Raw genomic sequence first — 18,618 nt, forward strand, 5'->3', positions numbered from 1 at the left:
TTTGTTTTAACAAATAATTAGAAAATAACATCATTATATTTAAGAATGAATATAATACTAGCATATTTTATAATATATAATGTCTCAATTATACTATAAAGCCAGGAAAAAGTGAGGAGAGCTGTTTAATATATTAATAATACATTTGTTAATAACAATAAGCAATGTTTACAACAGGTTTGTAGTACTTTGAAGTACATGAAAAACATGTTTTTTTTAGAAAATCAATTTCTTCAACAAACAAAATAGTTTTAGGACGCCGAGACAACACTGATAAGATAACATTTGCGATGTTTTGTATTAATCAGTATTGACAAAAATGCAAAATTGACAAATTGGTTTTACCTTTCACTCTAATTCTGAATGTATACACAAACATTTTTTTCAGGTAAAATAGATCCATCAATGATTTTGTCCTGTTACTGTAAGAAGAAAATTAGCAAAAACTGTGTACAAAAATGGTATATCGAATAAATAATAACAGGTTAATGAATTTATAAGAAGAAGCAATTTGTAGTTGATTGTCTAAACGACGATTGTATAACTCGACGAATAGTTATTAAAACAAAATAGATGTTATTACAAATTTGAAAAGGTATAATTGCAATTGTGTTGTAGACTATTTATTAACTACGCAATATGATTATTAGTTATGTATTAGGATTGTTAAATAATGTGTGTTTTTGCTCCAAGTTAAATGTCTAATTTGAAAATTCCTTCAACAAAATAATAATACTGTCAATAATAGTCAGTTAAATATTTGTTTCATACTTATGAGCTACGCTGTGTTAGGTGTGTTATACTTTCTGTGAATTCTACCAACAAAATCTTTGAACATAATCAGTTTCTGTAACAAACAAAATAGTTTTAGGAAGCTGGTACTTCATCACTGATAAGATAATGCGTACATTTTTACGAAAACATTATTACGAAACATATCGCATTGACAAATTTCAATGGTATCATACATTGTCGGGAATTAATTAAATATTTGATGATGAAATCATTCACGTTCTGTATAAACGAATTTTTATATTAACTTATTTCAATAGGAAATTATATGTTTCGAATCTTTAATTTGAGATATACGTATATGTTTACTAATAATTTAAATTAACTGTTTGGTTTCCTAAAGGAAATTGAAAAGTCAGTGATTATCAATTAATTTTGAGAGACTTTTATTCATAAAATTTTAATAAGGCCATTATTTGCAATCAAGAAAGAATCTCTATATCTCAAATATTTCGATAGTACTTGAAGATACTTTGAATTGTTGCTTGAAGTAAAACTTTCCGCAAATGTGATATCTTCAAATTAATTACCAATTAATATCTGGTAAACCATTTGATTCTCTAGAGAAAATTGGGTACTATTCTAAATTATATTTTTATACTTTGCACATAAATATTTTTTATTAAACTTATTTTACTTGTTACCTTATATATTTATTGTAAAACTTATCTCATTCTCTCATTATCATTAAACAGTAGCCTAAAAAATACTTAAAACAGATTTTCTTTCTTAAATTTTTCCTTGTTTTTTAATAATTCCATTTTTTTCTCCTAAAGCTTTCATTCAAATAGCTGCCATTCTAGCATTATTGTAATTAGTTTATTTTATCTTTAATTTTCTTTAATTTAAAGTTATATATAGTATATATATATATATACGGTGAATTGAAATGGAAGCAAAACGTAACTGCAATTTCATAAGAATTGTAAAACTACTTTTAAGCCTCTATCTTTCCAAAGAATGATGAAGCGATTTGGCACAAAATTTAATGTCATCGTGACAATTTTTAAGGGCATTTGGTCAGTCTTGCCTTTAGTTGTCTTCGGATTTTGAAGTCTAAATGTTGTTCAGTGTTGGTTCCTTTTTTTTCTCAAATTATGAGAATCGATGGATTTGACAATGGCTTTAGAACAAAGTTTATCAACATTTCCAGGCGGAGACGTAAAATGTAAGAATATTTGATTGCTTAATAAGAAAAGAAATAATAAAAATGCTGTATGATAGATAAGAGATATGACATTTGAAACTATATGTATTAGTTTGTATTAAGAAGTAACATTATTTTAACAATTGCTATTATTATATTCGTGAAAGATGGGTCACATTTTCAAGAGTTTATTAAATTTTAAAATGTAAATGAACATTCCTAATTTATTTTTATATAAATATTTATAATTAAAAATAAAGTACCTGAAAAATTGGTTATATATCTGAGGAATAATAGATGATATGAGAGAGACATACAAATAGAGAGACATACTGAGATATACAAGTTAGCCATAACAATACTAGATCAGCCTCAACAATTTTTGCATAACAAGGAATGTTAAAAATAATGATAATGTTAATATTAAAATGTCTGTAGAACTGTCTCAGACAGATTTTTAACTTATGTTTATTCCTGCTTATTGAGATCAGATCAATCAATCAGCTTATCAGTGCAGCTTATTCTAGTTATGAAATAATATTAATATATAAAGAGATAATATACGAAATCAGTAATGCGCCTTACTTATTATTGACATTGAAAATGTATGTATTACTATGACAATATTTTTATTATCGATATTGTTTTATATTATTTTATAAAAATACAATGGGTAACAAAACGTACTTAATATTTTTATCATATATTTTGTAATTGTTCAGCTTTTTTTTTCTAAATAATATGAAAAGTATATATTATTTTAAAGATGGTTTTCGTATTACTTGTTTATATTTTTGGGGAACACGTTTTTGGAATCGTTTTTTATGATGAATTGGTAAGTTATATTTTAAGTTTATTTAATTCTTTATGCGAGTAAAAATAGTGTCATATATGTGTAAATGGACAGTTAACAGTCACTTGTACATGGATGTTTGTTGTCGATATTAGACAAGATTGTATGTGTAATCCGGCCTGAAATAATCCTAGTCTAGCAATTGGACTGGACAAAACCTTTTGTGTTCTCGGGTTATCTCTACTTTGACCACTCCCATCACCATCAATGCATACTCGTCGAGAGTATCTAGTTTTCAACCAAAACACTGCTGTTCTACTTCGACTTTAGCCATAGTTTCAGCTGATGACCATCAGCTGAAACTGGTCGGACCTCTGATAATATTAGTCGCTCAGATCGATCTCAGTAATTTTGATCCATGACTTTTTTAAATTTTCTGGGTTGTTACTATCTGCATCCAAAAGGTCAATTTAGTCACAAAGGTCTGATGAATTCCTTGACCGTTCATTTGATAGATATGTGCGAACCATTATAATCTTTGTCACAGAATTTGTCCCTCAACAGTTGGATTGTTATATCTTAAATAATGGCTTCATTTCTAATACGATCTCGGAGCGAAACATCTAGAATTTGTTTTAAGCTTTGTATTTGAAAGAAGTTTACGTAACAGGTCAATGGAAAAGTTACCGGTCTGACACATAGATGGCGCTACTAGAACTAAATCTATATGTTTTTTTAGTTAGCCATAACCCTCAAAAGATGCGTGTATAAATTTGACAGCTGTCGGGTCATTAGTTTGTGAATTATAGCATTTTAAGTGAAGCAACTTTTGTTATTGTGAAAAAAAAAATGGATTAAAAGGAATTTTGCGTGTTTATAAAACATTGATTTTTGAAGGAAAAAATACAGTTAAAGCAAAAACTTGACTTGATGCCGAGATTCCGGACACTACCCCAGGAAAATCAACCATCAAGGATTGGTATGCTAAGTTTAGACGTGGTGAAATGAGCACCGAAGACGGTGAACGCAGTGGACGCCCAAAAGAGGTTGTTACCGACGAAAACATTTAAAAAATCCACAAAATGATTTTGAATGACCCTAAATTGAAACTGAATGAAGTGGCAGACACTCTAAAGATTTTAATTGAACGTGTGCATCATATCATTCACGAATATTTGGGTAGGAGAAAGCTCATGAGCTATGAGATTGGTATGAGACTTTTGACCCAAAAGCAACGACGAGTTGATAATTCGGAGCAGTGTTTGAAGATGATCAAGTGTCATAAACCCGAGTTTTTACGTCGATATGTGACAATGGATGAAACATGGCTCCATCATTTCACTCCGAAGTCCAATCGAAAGTCATCCGAGTGGACTGCACACGATGAACTCGTTCCAAAGCGTGGGAAAACGCAACAGTCGGCTGGCAAGATTATGGCATCTGTATTTTAGGATGGAATAATTTTCATTGACTACCTTGAAAAAGGAAGGACCATCAACAGCGATTATTACATAGCGTTATTGGACCATTTGAAGGACGAAATCGCCGAAAAATGGCCACATTGGAAGAAAAAGAAAGTGCTGCTTCACCAAGACAATGCACCGTGTCAAAAATCCATCAATTGGGCTTCGAATTGCTTCCCCATCCACCGTATTCTCCAGATCTGGCCCCCAGCGACAATATCCTGTTTTCAGATCTCAAAGGAATGCTCGCTGGGAAGATATTTCCGTCGAATAAAGAGGTGATCGACGAAACTGAGGCCTATTTTGAAGCAAAGGGCAAATCGTACTGCAAAAATGGTATCGAAAAGTTGTAGTGTCAATATAATCAGTGTATTACCCTTGAAGGGAATTATGTTTAATAAAAAATAACTAATTTTGCCAAAAAAACGTATTTTACTATGGTAGGCTGGGGACTTTTCAATTGACTTGTTATATCAGTGTATATACAAGTATAACAGTGTCCAAGTTGAGTTCAATAATGTATTATATTCGTTTTAAATTAATATTATTATTTTGTTTGTTTTTATGTATATATTTATATCGCCACAATTATTTAATTATTATGTAAGTACCACCAAAAAATTGTTATAAATACAAAAAATAAAATGCTGTCGATTCTTTTTATTTACTCTTATTTCATTGCCAATTTTTTGCGATAAAATATCATCAATGTAGATTTTTTCGCAAACTCTGTATACTTTTTGACATTGTTTCATTGTTTATAATAGGACAGACAAATCTACGAAGTGTAAAAAAAGTTGTGGTTACTTCCTTTTAATATTCGTTAGACCATTACGTTTAACCATTCTAAAAACTCTTTTTCAGTTAGTGCTAAGGACGGATATTAGTTTTTTGTTTTTTTTTATTCTACGGATCAAAAGGTATATACATTTTTTCAGTGCTCAAGTTCAAGAGAAAGTATTGCGGTGTTTTTCTGTTATTAGTGTATTTTTCCTTCCTGTGGAATCATCGCTCAGCAAATACATCATAGATTTTTTTGCTGAGATCATCGGCAACTTTGTTAGCTGCAAGAAATTGCAATAATATTGGCATTTACTATGGTAAACGCAATCTGGTTATTGTTTTACCCTTCACTGAGTTTGGTAATAGACGAAAGAAGTTCTACATTGTAAAATATGTTTTAGATGATGAATTTATTCGAAATGTACATTGGAAAAATGTGTAACCTCATGCCAGAAACATTTCGCATTAGCATAAAGTATCACGCTATTGGTATATTTTACGTTAAACAAATATTAATTAAAGTAGTGTTTCCAATTTTTTTCCCTCTCACAATGATTAATGGATATATGCATGTGATTTTAATAAAACTCGAGCAGGTATATGTAGTTGATAGATGAATGAAGGCGTAGAGAACAAAAAACAACTCCTACTTTTCCATTATTGCTTAATATACGAAGAAAATTAAAGCTCTGCGTGAGTTATATCATGAGTTAATAACCAAAAAAAAAAGAATGAAAAAGTTGTCGAGGGTATTGATCACATGAGCGTAGTATTTGTGGGGATATTTAATTCGTTATAATATATATGTCATATTTAGGAATAGTTTAAAATGGGACTTCGCATCTAATCATCATCTAACAATACATCAATTCACGGTATTAAAACTCTTGTACAAGTATTTAGCTTTATACATTAGTTGTAATGATGATGTATCATGTGTTATTTTAAAATCAGCTCCATCATTGAAAAATCCACACGAAGATGCTAATTTCTTTCATGATTGACTGATGCTAAACTAAAAAAATTCATTTGGCCGAGTTTTGTGATATATTACTAAAAATTTTATTAAATATCGAATATTTTCTGTATCTATTTATCTATCTATTTTGATGATCTTCGAACTTGTAAAGAGAAAAACATCAATCTAAAGAAGCTTTATAGATTCTTTGGCGTTTATTTTTCCACACATTTTTCCACAACTTTTGCTCTAATATTTAGATTAATTTTCATATATCATTTATTTGGCCCATTTTCTGACAACACCATATTTTTGAGCGACACTAATCAATTGCCCAATATACAAAAATACGTGCAGCTCCAGTTCAATATTAGGTTTATGATTTTTCCAAATGGTTTAAATTGTGGAGGTTATAGGAAAATATGACCGAAATACAGAATATATTTAAAAAGCCCTTTATTCTTGTCAACTCAAGATGGGGAACAATATTTCTTTCTTGGTGTAAATAAGAGTGAGAAAATCATCAAATTAACTCCTATATGCCAACATTAAAGGGTCAAGAAGATGTCAGTTGTTTGTTGAAGGAACGACAAGTACTTTGATCGACATTTTAACTGATAGCTACTGCGGTCTTCTCGAATACAATATTTGTTGAGGTAGGGGTGAGATCGCACATCATTATCATTTTTCACCAGAATAACTTCTTAAATCTTGTATGCGATATAATTAGTTCAAAGTAAAATTCTCAACAAAATACTCCATTACGTACGAAGAAGCCTCATGTATCTTTTTCTTAATTCCGTGCTTATTTTATTGCTTGGGTAATGGACTTGATTGACTTAAAATCAAAGAGATTGGTTTATTAGTCAATCATAGAGTCATTTTGGACCTATCTAATCCAACTAGTAATCCAACGTTGCCAAAATAGTGTTCTTCGATTAATTACCAATGCTTATCGCTACGCAACCAACGAAGAACTGCGGGATGACCTCAAGATTAAAGAGATCTACGAAGCTATCCAAAATTTAGCTTTAACATGAAATAAGGTTCTTAAATCACAGGAACGTGGAAGCAATACAGCTACTGCATAACACGCCAGAAATCGGAAGATCAAACAGAACCAAATCATACGAACTTGTATAATGTATAAGTGTTACTTTTAAGTTTAAGTTAAGCAGTCTAATTTTATTTTTAATTTGCCCAATACATACTGATTAATCTTGTACTCATCATGCTTGTGTTGATGTAAGTGTAACAAAATGGTAGTAAGAAGTTAATTTGTAAATTAAGATTGTACTAAGCATATCTAGTGTAAAAAATATTACCAGAATCTTGTATATATATATATATATATATATATATATATATATATATACACACTTTCAATTACTTTTATGAATGAATAATAATTATTAATGACTTAAATATTTTCCTAATTTCGATGTCCGCCACTGTTTTCTTAAAATTAGCTCTAATAGTTCGAAATGTAAAAAAAACTATTTTTTATCTTCTAAACGTTATCTTTATGTTTTAATTACACTAAAACGTTCGATGGTATATCTTTGACGATAAAGGAATTCAAAAAATATTTATATTTAAATTATAATTATGTGGAACAAGAAAAAATATCATTAGTTTTTTTTTCGCTTTATCTCGAATAAAAGATCCATTGCATTGTGACATAACATTGAATATGGTGTTGAACGAATATGTAGACGTGAAAGAATGTTCCGCCTATGTATATAAGATATATCGCAGCGGGTCAACAAGATGGCGGCATTTCTTCGTGACCATTCGAAACGCGGGTTTCATTTGAACGACCACGCGGGAGACAAAGGTGTGGTTCGGGCAATTCAGCTACCCTACAGCTGTCACACCCATTGTCTTTCTACATGCTCCTCCCAAATTTGGTATAAAACCTATTTTGGACTGCTTTCCAATTTTGCAAATTAAATGTCGGTATAGTTGTTGGACGTTTTCAGCTTCAATTACTTAGAGAATATCAATTGTTTTTCTTTTTTTTTGTTTTCGCCATAATTACTACTTTTAATAACCTTTCGGCTTGCTTGATTAATTAAATAACCACTAGGGGTTTTTTTTTATATCAAACTGTGTTGAAATATTTGTTAGGAACTTACCCTCTATTTTAACCCTAATACGTTGTTTTTAAATTCAGATAAATGTATACTAGTTTAATTTATGTAATTTCTAAATGTATCTGCATTTTTCAAATTATAACAACTCATTATATTTTTGTTCAATTAAATGATTAAAAATGCCATTTAAAAAGAAAATTAATCATTGTTTTTATTGTTTTCTCTTTTCTTGAGGTATAAATATATTTTTTTTTGTGTGTGAATATAAACTGTAAAAAATTAAGTTACATAATAATAAACAATATTAAACCATTAAGAAATGGATATGAATTAAACATTATGCATTAAAAAATAGTAAACTTTTTTTGTGGTGTTAAATACGTAATAAAATAAATGAAATAAAACTTGAAAAATAAAAAATACTTTTTATAGTCATGCGTAATATGTAATGATGGTATTATATGTATTCTCAGTGTGCATTACATACCGATCAATCACTATCAATTTTTTCATTCCAACACGAAAGTCATGAAAGGCTTTTATTTCATAATCAAGAAGTGAATGAGAACGTCTAGTATGATATATAAGTTTCGATTGTCGTGGAAGAAAATGAGCATAATTGATTGGGTCTTTGTAGTCTTAACTTTTGCTGTGAAGCATACTATAGTTGTTAAAAGTTATATAAAATTGATGATACTAAAATAGTAAGTTATTATATAAATATGGCGATATTGTTAATATTATTTTGATTGTTTGTTGAATAATTTGTTGGCTATATCGCACGTGTATTAAAAATCAATGAAATTTATCAGCATTTTGAAGATAAACGGAGACTAATAGTTGGAAAAGCTTTAAGTGTCGTCACATTATCATAGCAAAATAGTGATTAGATCTACTATGTCATAACAATACTATTTAATAAACAAGTACGATAGCTAATATATTTTTGCCTATATGTTTGTCAAAAACCTCAAGTTGTGAACTCAATATATTGTATCGAACCTAATTGAATATAAAAGAAAATTAGCTATTAGTCTTCCCAGAACTTAACGAACAATTTACAGTTTTCAATAAATAACAAGAGATTTTTTACGGCGACAGATCTTAATTATGGGAATTAAAATTAATTGCTCGTATCTACACACAAATACTATTTCACTGATAAAATTTAAAAATAGAAATTTTTTATTTAATTGTAACTACGTCACATTTCTTCAAATTAAAGGTTAACTTTAGGTTTATATGAAAGTAAAATTAAAGCACTTATTATTAATACTTAAACAGAAGTTTGTTCATATGCAGTACTATTTGGTACTTTTAATAATTCAATTTAGTAAAAATCAAGAGCCTTAGTATGATAATTAGACTAAGGGTTTTGATAATCTATGGAAATATAGCATTAAAAAAAGGTGTAAAAAGATAATGCACTGTAGTATTGACCACTTTTTCATTATATAACCACCTTATTTCACTGATTTAGTTCTGTGAGACTGCTTCGAAAACATCACTTTGAATCGATCGAAGAAATTGAAGTCTAATTAATTTAATAATTACTTGATATTTGTAAGTATCCTGTTCTAGTAGTGTATAAGTTAAGACAAGATTTTTCGTTATAAGTAGCCCTTATATTTGTAATGAGTCACATATACAAAGAATATTTAATAATTTATTTATGCACTACTTAATATTACATATTTAAATAAACATAGATAACTTATCTTATTCAATGTAAAATTATTTCATTTAGAACCGAACGAGAAAAATGTTTGTTTAACTCGTAAAAATATACGACATAATTTTAACAAAAAAAAAGCATATTGTTTTTAATTCAAGGTTTCACGCAATTCACATAGTAGAAATGAAAATATAAATCATAATCTTATCTTTATCACTAACACAAAATTGGCTTTTTCTCTCTTATCGTGTATCAGTTTAAAACATCACGTCTGATATTTTGGATGTACATATTTCGGTAATTACTATTTGTTTAGATCATATATTCGTTTAGTATAGGTGTTATCGATAGAGCATGTGTTTGTGTTGAAAGAATTCAATGGATTAATAAAACGCATGGAATAATACCACTTATGAATCAGTTGGAAAAAGGTTAGGTGATTTAATTTCAAACTAAATCGCTTTTCTTTCGATCACGCTTTTTCAGAATGTTAAACAACTTATATCACTTTATTGTATGTGTACATAATTATTATATTTTACTATATGTGTATGGGATATTAAAAATCTAATCTCCATTTGAAAGTATATAAAGTATTTTTGGCACACATTTTGATGAAGAAATAATTCGCTTTTAACCTTGATTTTTAAGTATTGCCATCTTGTTAAGATAACAATTAATTGCTACCCTATTAGATATTTTTTAATTAAAAAAGGTTGTATTAAAGAATTTTATTGATATTTATAAAACAATTAATTAATCTTATTAAAATGCAAATTTTCGATAATATCAACCTTCCCTTCCTCAATATGTATAATATTCAAATACTGCATCAAAACTAATGAATCCACCTAATTAAATGAGTAACTATTATCAATTTTATTAGAAGTATCTATTATTATTATTATTTTATTTATCTATTAGTAGTAAATTCGAACTTCCACAACAAATATTCGATATTGCCCTTTTTGAACTTCCAGTTTCCATAATAAGGAGTGCATCCGCTATAATTTTTTTTTCTGAAGAATTATGGCTCCAGGATCAACTAGTTAATGTTTTGCAGAATGCGTAAGTACGGTTTTCCGGTAGTGTTAAACCATCATTGAAGCTGAACCATTTTCCACATTAATGCAAATATTTTCGAAGCCCCTATTTACTATTTATGACTATTTATGACTTAAAAATCTTCTTGACAATGGAGACCATATTGTTAAAGATCTAACCAAACCTCAGTTGCTTTTTGACGGTCTTTTTGATATTCAACTTACTGCTATCGAATTTCTTTTTCATTGGTATGTCTTTAACTATTACATTACGGCCATTTTGAGTATATTTCACAGTCCCTTTAATTTCCTTGTAACGTTTCCTGATCCTATAGACCATTATTTTCTTGAATCCTGTCATTTAAACAATGGGAGCCATTTTATTCCTGTTTTGTGCGTATATGCAACAATGGTATTTGATTTTTATTTTATCATTAACAGAAGTCTGAAATGTATATATAATATTTATTATTAAAATGTTGATAGTTTTGGTTCGTTTATCAACTGCAGATTGCTTAAATGCCGTCAAATTATTTAAACGTTTTGTTCTTTGTTTATTTGGATGTTGTGTAATATATTAATACCCAATTAAAGTTACAAAGTTATAGAGATCAAGAAACATTATTGTTATATATGAAACAATTCATATTCAAATATATATATATATACTAGGTGCACCGGAAAATCATTATCGGTTTTTCGAAAAAAAAAAACTACATAATTTTCAAGAAAATGGAAAAATATATTTATTCAAAGTATTGGCCATTTGATTCTATACATCTTGCACATCGTTCAGGCAATTTATGGCTGCCATCCTAAAAAATTGGTTGTCCTTGCTCTGTGTGCTGCTCTGCAAGGGCGTGTGCCCCGTTGATACGAAAAGTTGATAGCCGGACGGGCAAAAGTCTGGAGAGTACGGCATATGCGATAATATGTCCATGACTTTTTCCACACTCTTCATCACCCGTCACTATTCGATGCAGAAATTACTTTCTATCATACCTTCGAAGCAACTCGATTTTCCCTTTGCCTGTCGTTCAATAGATGTGATTGATGTGGTAATCGGTCCCTTATCGTTTCTTGGGCCACGTTTAACGCGTCTGCCAATTGTTTTGCGTTTGGGTCTTTATCCGATAACTCTTGCAATTTCGTATCTTCAATCTTTTTAGGTCTACTAAAACGTTCTTTGTCTTGCGTCGAAATCATATCGAAACCACCACTTTTGAATATTCGAAACCACGCCTCACATGTTTTTAAGGTAAGACATGCTGACCGGAAGTTTCTAAAAGTAAACGATGACTTTCATCGTCTTTTTTCTTTTGATTAAATAAGAAAAGTAATGCGCGCCGCATATGACGATGTTACTTTTGTACTGTTACTATTACCGTATTTTGTTACTTGATGTCAGTAGATTAAAATGACATATATGTCAATTCATAACATTGTATACCTAAGTCTAGCGACATCTATAATCCATACACCTGGTATATATGGTATATATAAAGTAAAAGCCATTCAAAAGTATTATACCATATTTATTCTTACAGGACATGGATCTTATAGAAGTCCTGTGGAAACAGGATGTAGATCTGGGATTTTCCTTGGAAGAGGCCAGACAGGAGGAACAACAGCTAAAAGAAAAATCTACCGATTTGCTGAAAAACGATGCCGACCCATCCACATCTCTTTGTATTGAAGAGAAATCGAAACCTAAAGATGAAAAAATTAAGGTAAATCTGTAATTATTTTAATAGCATCAAAATTATGGAGTGAATATTATGAACAGGAAGAAAAACCAGACGCTGATGCACCAGAAGAAGATATTTGGGCTGGGGTCGATTATACCATTGATACAGAAACTGGTAAGTAAAAAAATATATGTTCGTTTTATTACTCTATTTATTAACTGGATTAAGCCTTCTTAAAAATACACGGCTAAGTTAATATTATATTATTTATTTTGGATAAATTAACATTGCCCAAAACTATCAGATATTTTCTACTCCATTGTTGTTGGAAATTTATTCAAACATAGAACTAATAAACGTCAGACAGTTAAATATTTATGTATGTATTAACGTGAAAATTATATAAACAATTTTAATAAGTACTATGTTTGTATTGTATTAACTCTATCATCACTCATTCAAGGATTTTAATTACAAAAAGTATAAGATTTGAAAACAAAAAAGTATATTTTACGCACTACAGGTAAGTATTTTTTTGATTTTTTTATATGTATGTATGTTTTGTATATGTATAATGTGATTAAGAAGGTAAATATTATTATAGACTTCAATATTGAAAAAAACGATTCAATATGATTGAATATAAAAAAACGATTATTTGTAAACCGACAAATAAATAGAGAAATTGACTGAAACAATGTATTATATATAGGGTATACGAATACATTTTGAGGGGTTTTTGAAGCATTATTCAGGGAAAACGGTACAATGAATTAATTCCACCGACGTTAGCATCTTTATTTTGTTTTATGATTCAAAATCATACATAGACGGGCCTTGCTCTTGATTTTCTGTGCTTTGAATCGTCGTAGTGTCCACGTGGTCAAAATGGCTTTCGATTTGACTTCGAATCTTGATCCGTTAATATCTCCAACTAGACGTCCTAAAACTTTACTGACCACCATTTACTGTTTTTTTCTCATTAGTATGAAAATTTTCGCTAAAATTCTGGAATCAGTACTATGTTTTTATTAATAATTAACTTTGGTCTTTTGTTTTTTCTGGTTACTGAGACCCCATAATTGAGATGTATTTATGAACAGACTTATATTTCGTATAAAGTCGCTTCATCATTCTTAAATGTTTTTGATTCACTCTTCTAAAATACAGTCGCACTGCTAACCGTTTTGTTTTGGAGGAAATCTCGCTAGAGGTTTGTGGACCAAGTTTTATCGACTTGTAGAGAAATAGAATGTGCCTTCCTGATGAACCCCTCAGGATCATTCGCAGTTTTATATTTGGCATTAGCTATGTTGGTAAGGCGAACCTATATCAAATTTGAAACATGTACAGTTACACGAACCTGATTATGACTAGAGCCTGAATAGTAAAGTTACTTTTTTAGTTCGTTTATAAACCCTTAATAACTTACTTGTATGCCCTATAGCATAAAATTATTTAGCTGTTATAATTCTAAGGGACTTAGAATTCTAATTTTTGAAACTTAATTAAAAATATTAACATAATCACTACTGATTAATATAAAATGGATATTAATTTAACATAATATAAATATTATATCAACTGATACATCTATAATAGTGATATAAATTAATCTAACGTAACTTCGTGTTTACATTTATGAATGAATGGCATGTGTAAATTGTTTAATATGTTGTTTCAGTCATTAGTTAGAAGCAGTTTTAGTAACGAATGCATGTCATAACATTGAAATTACTATTTTTATTAATGTTGCAACGCAAGTCGACATTTCAACAACTTTTGTTTGTTAATAATAATATTGTGTATTGATATTGATATTTTGAATTGAAAATTGATTTGGAAGTTTATGGTACAGGTAAGTAAGTACAATGTCACTATCGAAATATTTAATTTTGTTTCATAACTTTATTATATGAGGTAAATTTATATTTCCTTTTAAATGAAGAAGTGATAATGTTGTGGTGATAAGGTTTGTTTTATACGGAGTATCCATCATCGTAATAATTAAGCTCTCATGACTTCCAGTATAGTTAACGAAGCGTGAAAAATTTAATCAAATGTAGAAAGTGTTTCATTGGTTGTTTCATTATTGGTTAATAACTGTTTTTGTGACGAATTCGTGTCAACCTAGTTTAATGAGACCGTTTAAATATCAGCTTATACCAATAAACTGTAAGAATTTTGTTTTTAATTACGTTTGAAAACAAAAGAATCTCAAAGAAGTTAAATTTTACAGTTTTAATTTCAAATTGTCAAAATTTCGTGTTAGTGATAAAAATAAAGGGTGTTGGTGAATTCTGAGGGATTTGTTCTGTAAATTCAAGATTTTATTTTTACAAATTCAGTAGATCATTACTTTAAATATCTGAATTCTGGCACACGAGAAGCTTATTTAAACCAGTATGACATCTATCGGTGATCATATTTTTGACTTGGATTATTTTAAAGAGAAATGAGGCTTTTCCAAGGGAAATAATTCAATTGACAATAAAGTCAATTGAACGTTTTTCGTACCTGGTGTAAAGAATGGACGAAGGAAAATATCTGGAGCCACTAGGGACTTAAAAAAAATATTGTCAAAAATAAATAAAATCATTAATACGGGAGAGGGATAATAGAAAAATTGTGCTGACCTCATCGGGCGTCAAGAACGGACCATTAGTCATAAACGCCATCGCTACCGTTGAAATATTCTAGAATAAGGGATGCAAGACCGAAAAAACTTTCATCCCCTTCACGGTATTTTAATGTGTTCTTGAGAGTTCGTAGATATTCTAATAGAATTTTTCCTATTAGGTAGCATATAATTTTTAAAGGTCTCATCGCTGTTATACAAAACCGATGAAACTATAAATATTTATTGGTTGCAAGGCAGATAGACATCACAATGAATGAAAAACTGTACAATTTGGGTTAGAGCGGTAGATCCGATCGCTTGCTAACCAAACTGTGCTAGCATCGAATCAGGTTTAGGTATAGTGGTTTTAAAACACGGACTTGGACGAGATAGTTGAGAAACTTGCTAAATTATTCGGAAATATTGTACGATTAAAATAAAACAATATTTTTAAACAATCCACCTTCTTTTATCATTAAATGTTGGACTGTTGGACTTAATTCAATTGGCATAGATACCGGCTGTCATGTTAATAAGTTCATAATAGTTAATAAACCCAGTATCTTCTTCAACTCTTTTCCTGTGAATAGCTGTTGTTGAGCGATTCTACATTTTACACATGCCAAATGCTAAATGTACGTTCAGTACTACATGTTGTTGCTGGTTAAATCAATTTTGATTGCCTTACATGTTCCTGTGTAAAACAAAGTAGCTTAAGCAATTACAAATGGTCTTTAAATTAGTTTTAAAGGATTTTTTATATTTTTAAGTTTAAGCTTGTATTTTATTCAAAGTATTGTCTATCGATAGCCGCTACTTTTTTCCAACTTTCAGGCTATTTACGGATTACATCTCGAAAGAACAATCTTTTGAGAATATACGTAAATAGACCCATTTTTTAGTATCTTAATGTATGAGTAGCAAGTAGTAATGAGGAGCAAGATTTGTAGAATACGGCGAGTGGGGTAGCACTCCACTTTAATATTTCTAAGTATATTTTCACCGGTTTTGCAACATGTTGTCGAGCGTTGTCATGCTGAAGAATAACATGGTTGTATCTTTGCTAACTTTCTGGTCGTTTTTGGCGCAGTGCTCAGCTGAAATACATCAATTATAGTCGAAAGCGACCCTCACTGATGGTTTCATGAGGTTTTAGCTGCTCATAGTATACCACACCAAGCTGGGATCAGCTAAATACAGAGCGTTAACTTGGGGCCGTGGATATTCGGCTTTGACGTTAATGTTGATGCATGATCTGATGGTCCCCATGTTTTTTTTCGCTTTAGTTTATCGTAATGGATCCACTTTTCATCTTTAGTAATAATACGATGCAATAAATTTTTCCGATTTTGCTGTTGAAGCAGCATTTCAATGTATCTTATCCAAATATCCAAGCTTTTAGATTATTTCCATGTTCTTCCAGCTATTGAAAATGGTTTCTTGTGTTATTACCAACAATTCTGGAGTAATGTCCAATTTTTTTGGCTATCCAGAAAGCTCGGTACGGAATAAATGTAGATATTCTTTCATATTTTCAGATGTTTGATTGGATCTGGAAGCTTCTTTTGCCACTGCTCAAAGATTCTTTATTTCAACATTTAGTTTCTTGCAATTTTTTGAAGCTTTCTTTCGATGAGATTGGAGCATACAACAGTTAATTTATTTACGGGATCGTATGTTGCCTTTTTATTCATATTTACTTCTTGTAATTGACTGTACACGGGCTTGGAATTGTATTCCTCTGAAACATACCCTCTTTAAAGAAATTCTTAATACAAGGGTGGTTCAAATATAATGGAGACAAACGCTGTAGATGGCGCGCATGTATGTTTTGAATTTCGTGGCTTGAGTATGTGATAGCGGGGTCCCTTACGAACAATGTGGCATAGTTTTCGTCGGGAGCGCATATTTCACGCGCATGCTACGACCATGAGTGAACGTCAAGTGGTCACCGTAGCGCAACGTTTTCTGCGTTTGTGGAATCAGTTCGGCAGTGAGTGCCTGAATATGACGAGACATGGGTACACTATTACACTCCCAAAAGCAAGATGTCTAAATAGTGGTGGAAGAAGGAGGAAGGGGCGTCAATCAAATCAAATACAACCAGGTTCGCGGGTAAGGTTCTGTGTACGGTATTCTGGGACCGACAGGGCGTGCTGTACGTCGATTTCCTGCGCACCCAACGTACCATTAATACTGCGCACTACTCTAACCTTCTGAAAACACACATGAAACCAGTTTATCGCTCGAAACGGAGGTGCATTCCAGCACGAAGTGCGATTCTTCTCCAGAATAACGCGAGCCCTCATACCGCGTGTCTCACGCTCGATACAATATTGGAATTAGGGTGGGAGGTACTGGAACCACTGAAAGAAGCCCTCGGAGGTCAAAGTTAATCTTTTTACCGACGACGAGGTAGAGGAGTTCATGCGCACATAGCTGTCCGAGTTGCCCAAGGAATTGTTCGATACCGGCATCAAAAAACTTCCGGAAAGATGGACAAAGTGCGTAACTAGTGAGGAGAAATACCTAGAAAAACTGTACATTTTTGTAAATTTTTTCAATAGTAAATAAACGTGTCAGAGTATTTGTCTCGATCATATTTGAACCACCGTCGTATACAAGTATAATTCTATATTTTATATTAGTTAATAGAATAATGTATACATGTAGATGCATTTCCCTGGCGTCCTATTATAGTCCAGGAGCACTATAATAATGACAATATTAGTCGCTATATCGAACAGCGTCTTCTCGCTCGACACAGTCTTGAATGAGATTATATTGAAAGATCTGTTTGGGTTTTGGATACCCATACAGTACGAAAACAGATCATCGTAGTTAAATTTTTCGTAAATTGGCTATACTGCTTTCAAAACAACTTCATGCACAGATGGATTGTGGTCATAAAAATAATTATACACTTCTTACATATTGAAATGTTATATTAAATATCATTTTGTATTCTTTCAATATATTCAGTGACTATTCTAATAACAAGCTCATAAAAATATTAGTAAATTCGTATATTAGTATTAGTAAATTCGTTAATGTGTTTGCCAGTCTATATTGAGATATTGACGTTTTTATCTGTTGAAATGTTATATCAAATACCATATCTTTTTTTTGTTCTATATATTCATTGTTTGTTCTAATGAAAGTTCCAAAAAAACTGTAATGGCGTACCATTGAGCTTTCCAGTCGTTTTACCTTCCCTAAAGCTTTTTTTATTTCTATTTACATTGCCAGGACGACTTTTTTGGAAACGGTTGAATTAAGACTTGTTAGAGAGAAAAATTGATTGTGAATCTAAAAATTTATTTAAGCCAATAGAAAAAATGGAGAGAGAAATCCAAATAGACACAATCCGTTAATGTGCAAAAGGGAAAGTGCTCTGAAGTTTTTACCATTTTCATTTTGAATTCGTTCTTTTCCACTACATATGGGTTTACGGTACCCCAAATCTAACTGTTCTATTTTTTCGTCTACTCTATAAATTTTTTGATTTAAAATATTTTTTTAAATCATAAATTAATATTATGTCAACATAAAATATGTTT

The 18,618-nt window shown here is 30.5% G+C and overlaps 1 protein-coding gene across 2 annotated transcripts in view; it reads left to right on the forward strand.

Moving 5' to 3' along the window:
- cnc (NFE2 like bZIP transcription factor cap-n-collar) overlaps positions 1-18,618 on the forward strand; it is a 107,205-nt gene that overhangs the window by 36,938 nt on the left and 51,649 nt on the right. For both annotated transcript variants that reach the window (XM_076406299.1, XM_076406300.1), the window contains exons 2-3: positions 12,298-12,480; positions 12,537-12,612. In XM_076406299.1, coding sequence (XP_076262414.1) covers positions 12,298-12,480; positions 12,537-12,612 — 259 coding nt within the window. The remainder of the gene's footprint in view (positions 1-12,297; positions 12,481-12,536; positions 12,613-18,618) is intronic.

Source organism: Rhynchophorus ferrugineus, unplaced genomic scaffold (genome assembly GCF_030347505.1).
Source record: "Rhynchophorus ferrugineus isolate W39M unplaced genomic scaffold, kcgeb_rfMv2 rfM5, whole genome shotgun sequence".
NCBI classification, from domain to species: Eukaryota; Metazoa; Arthropoda; class Insecta; order Coleoptera; family Curculionidae; genus Rhynchophorus; species Rhynchophorus ferrugineus.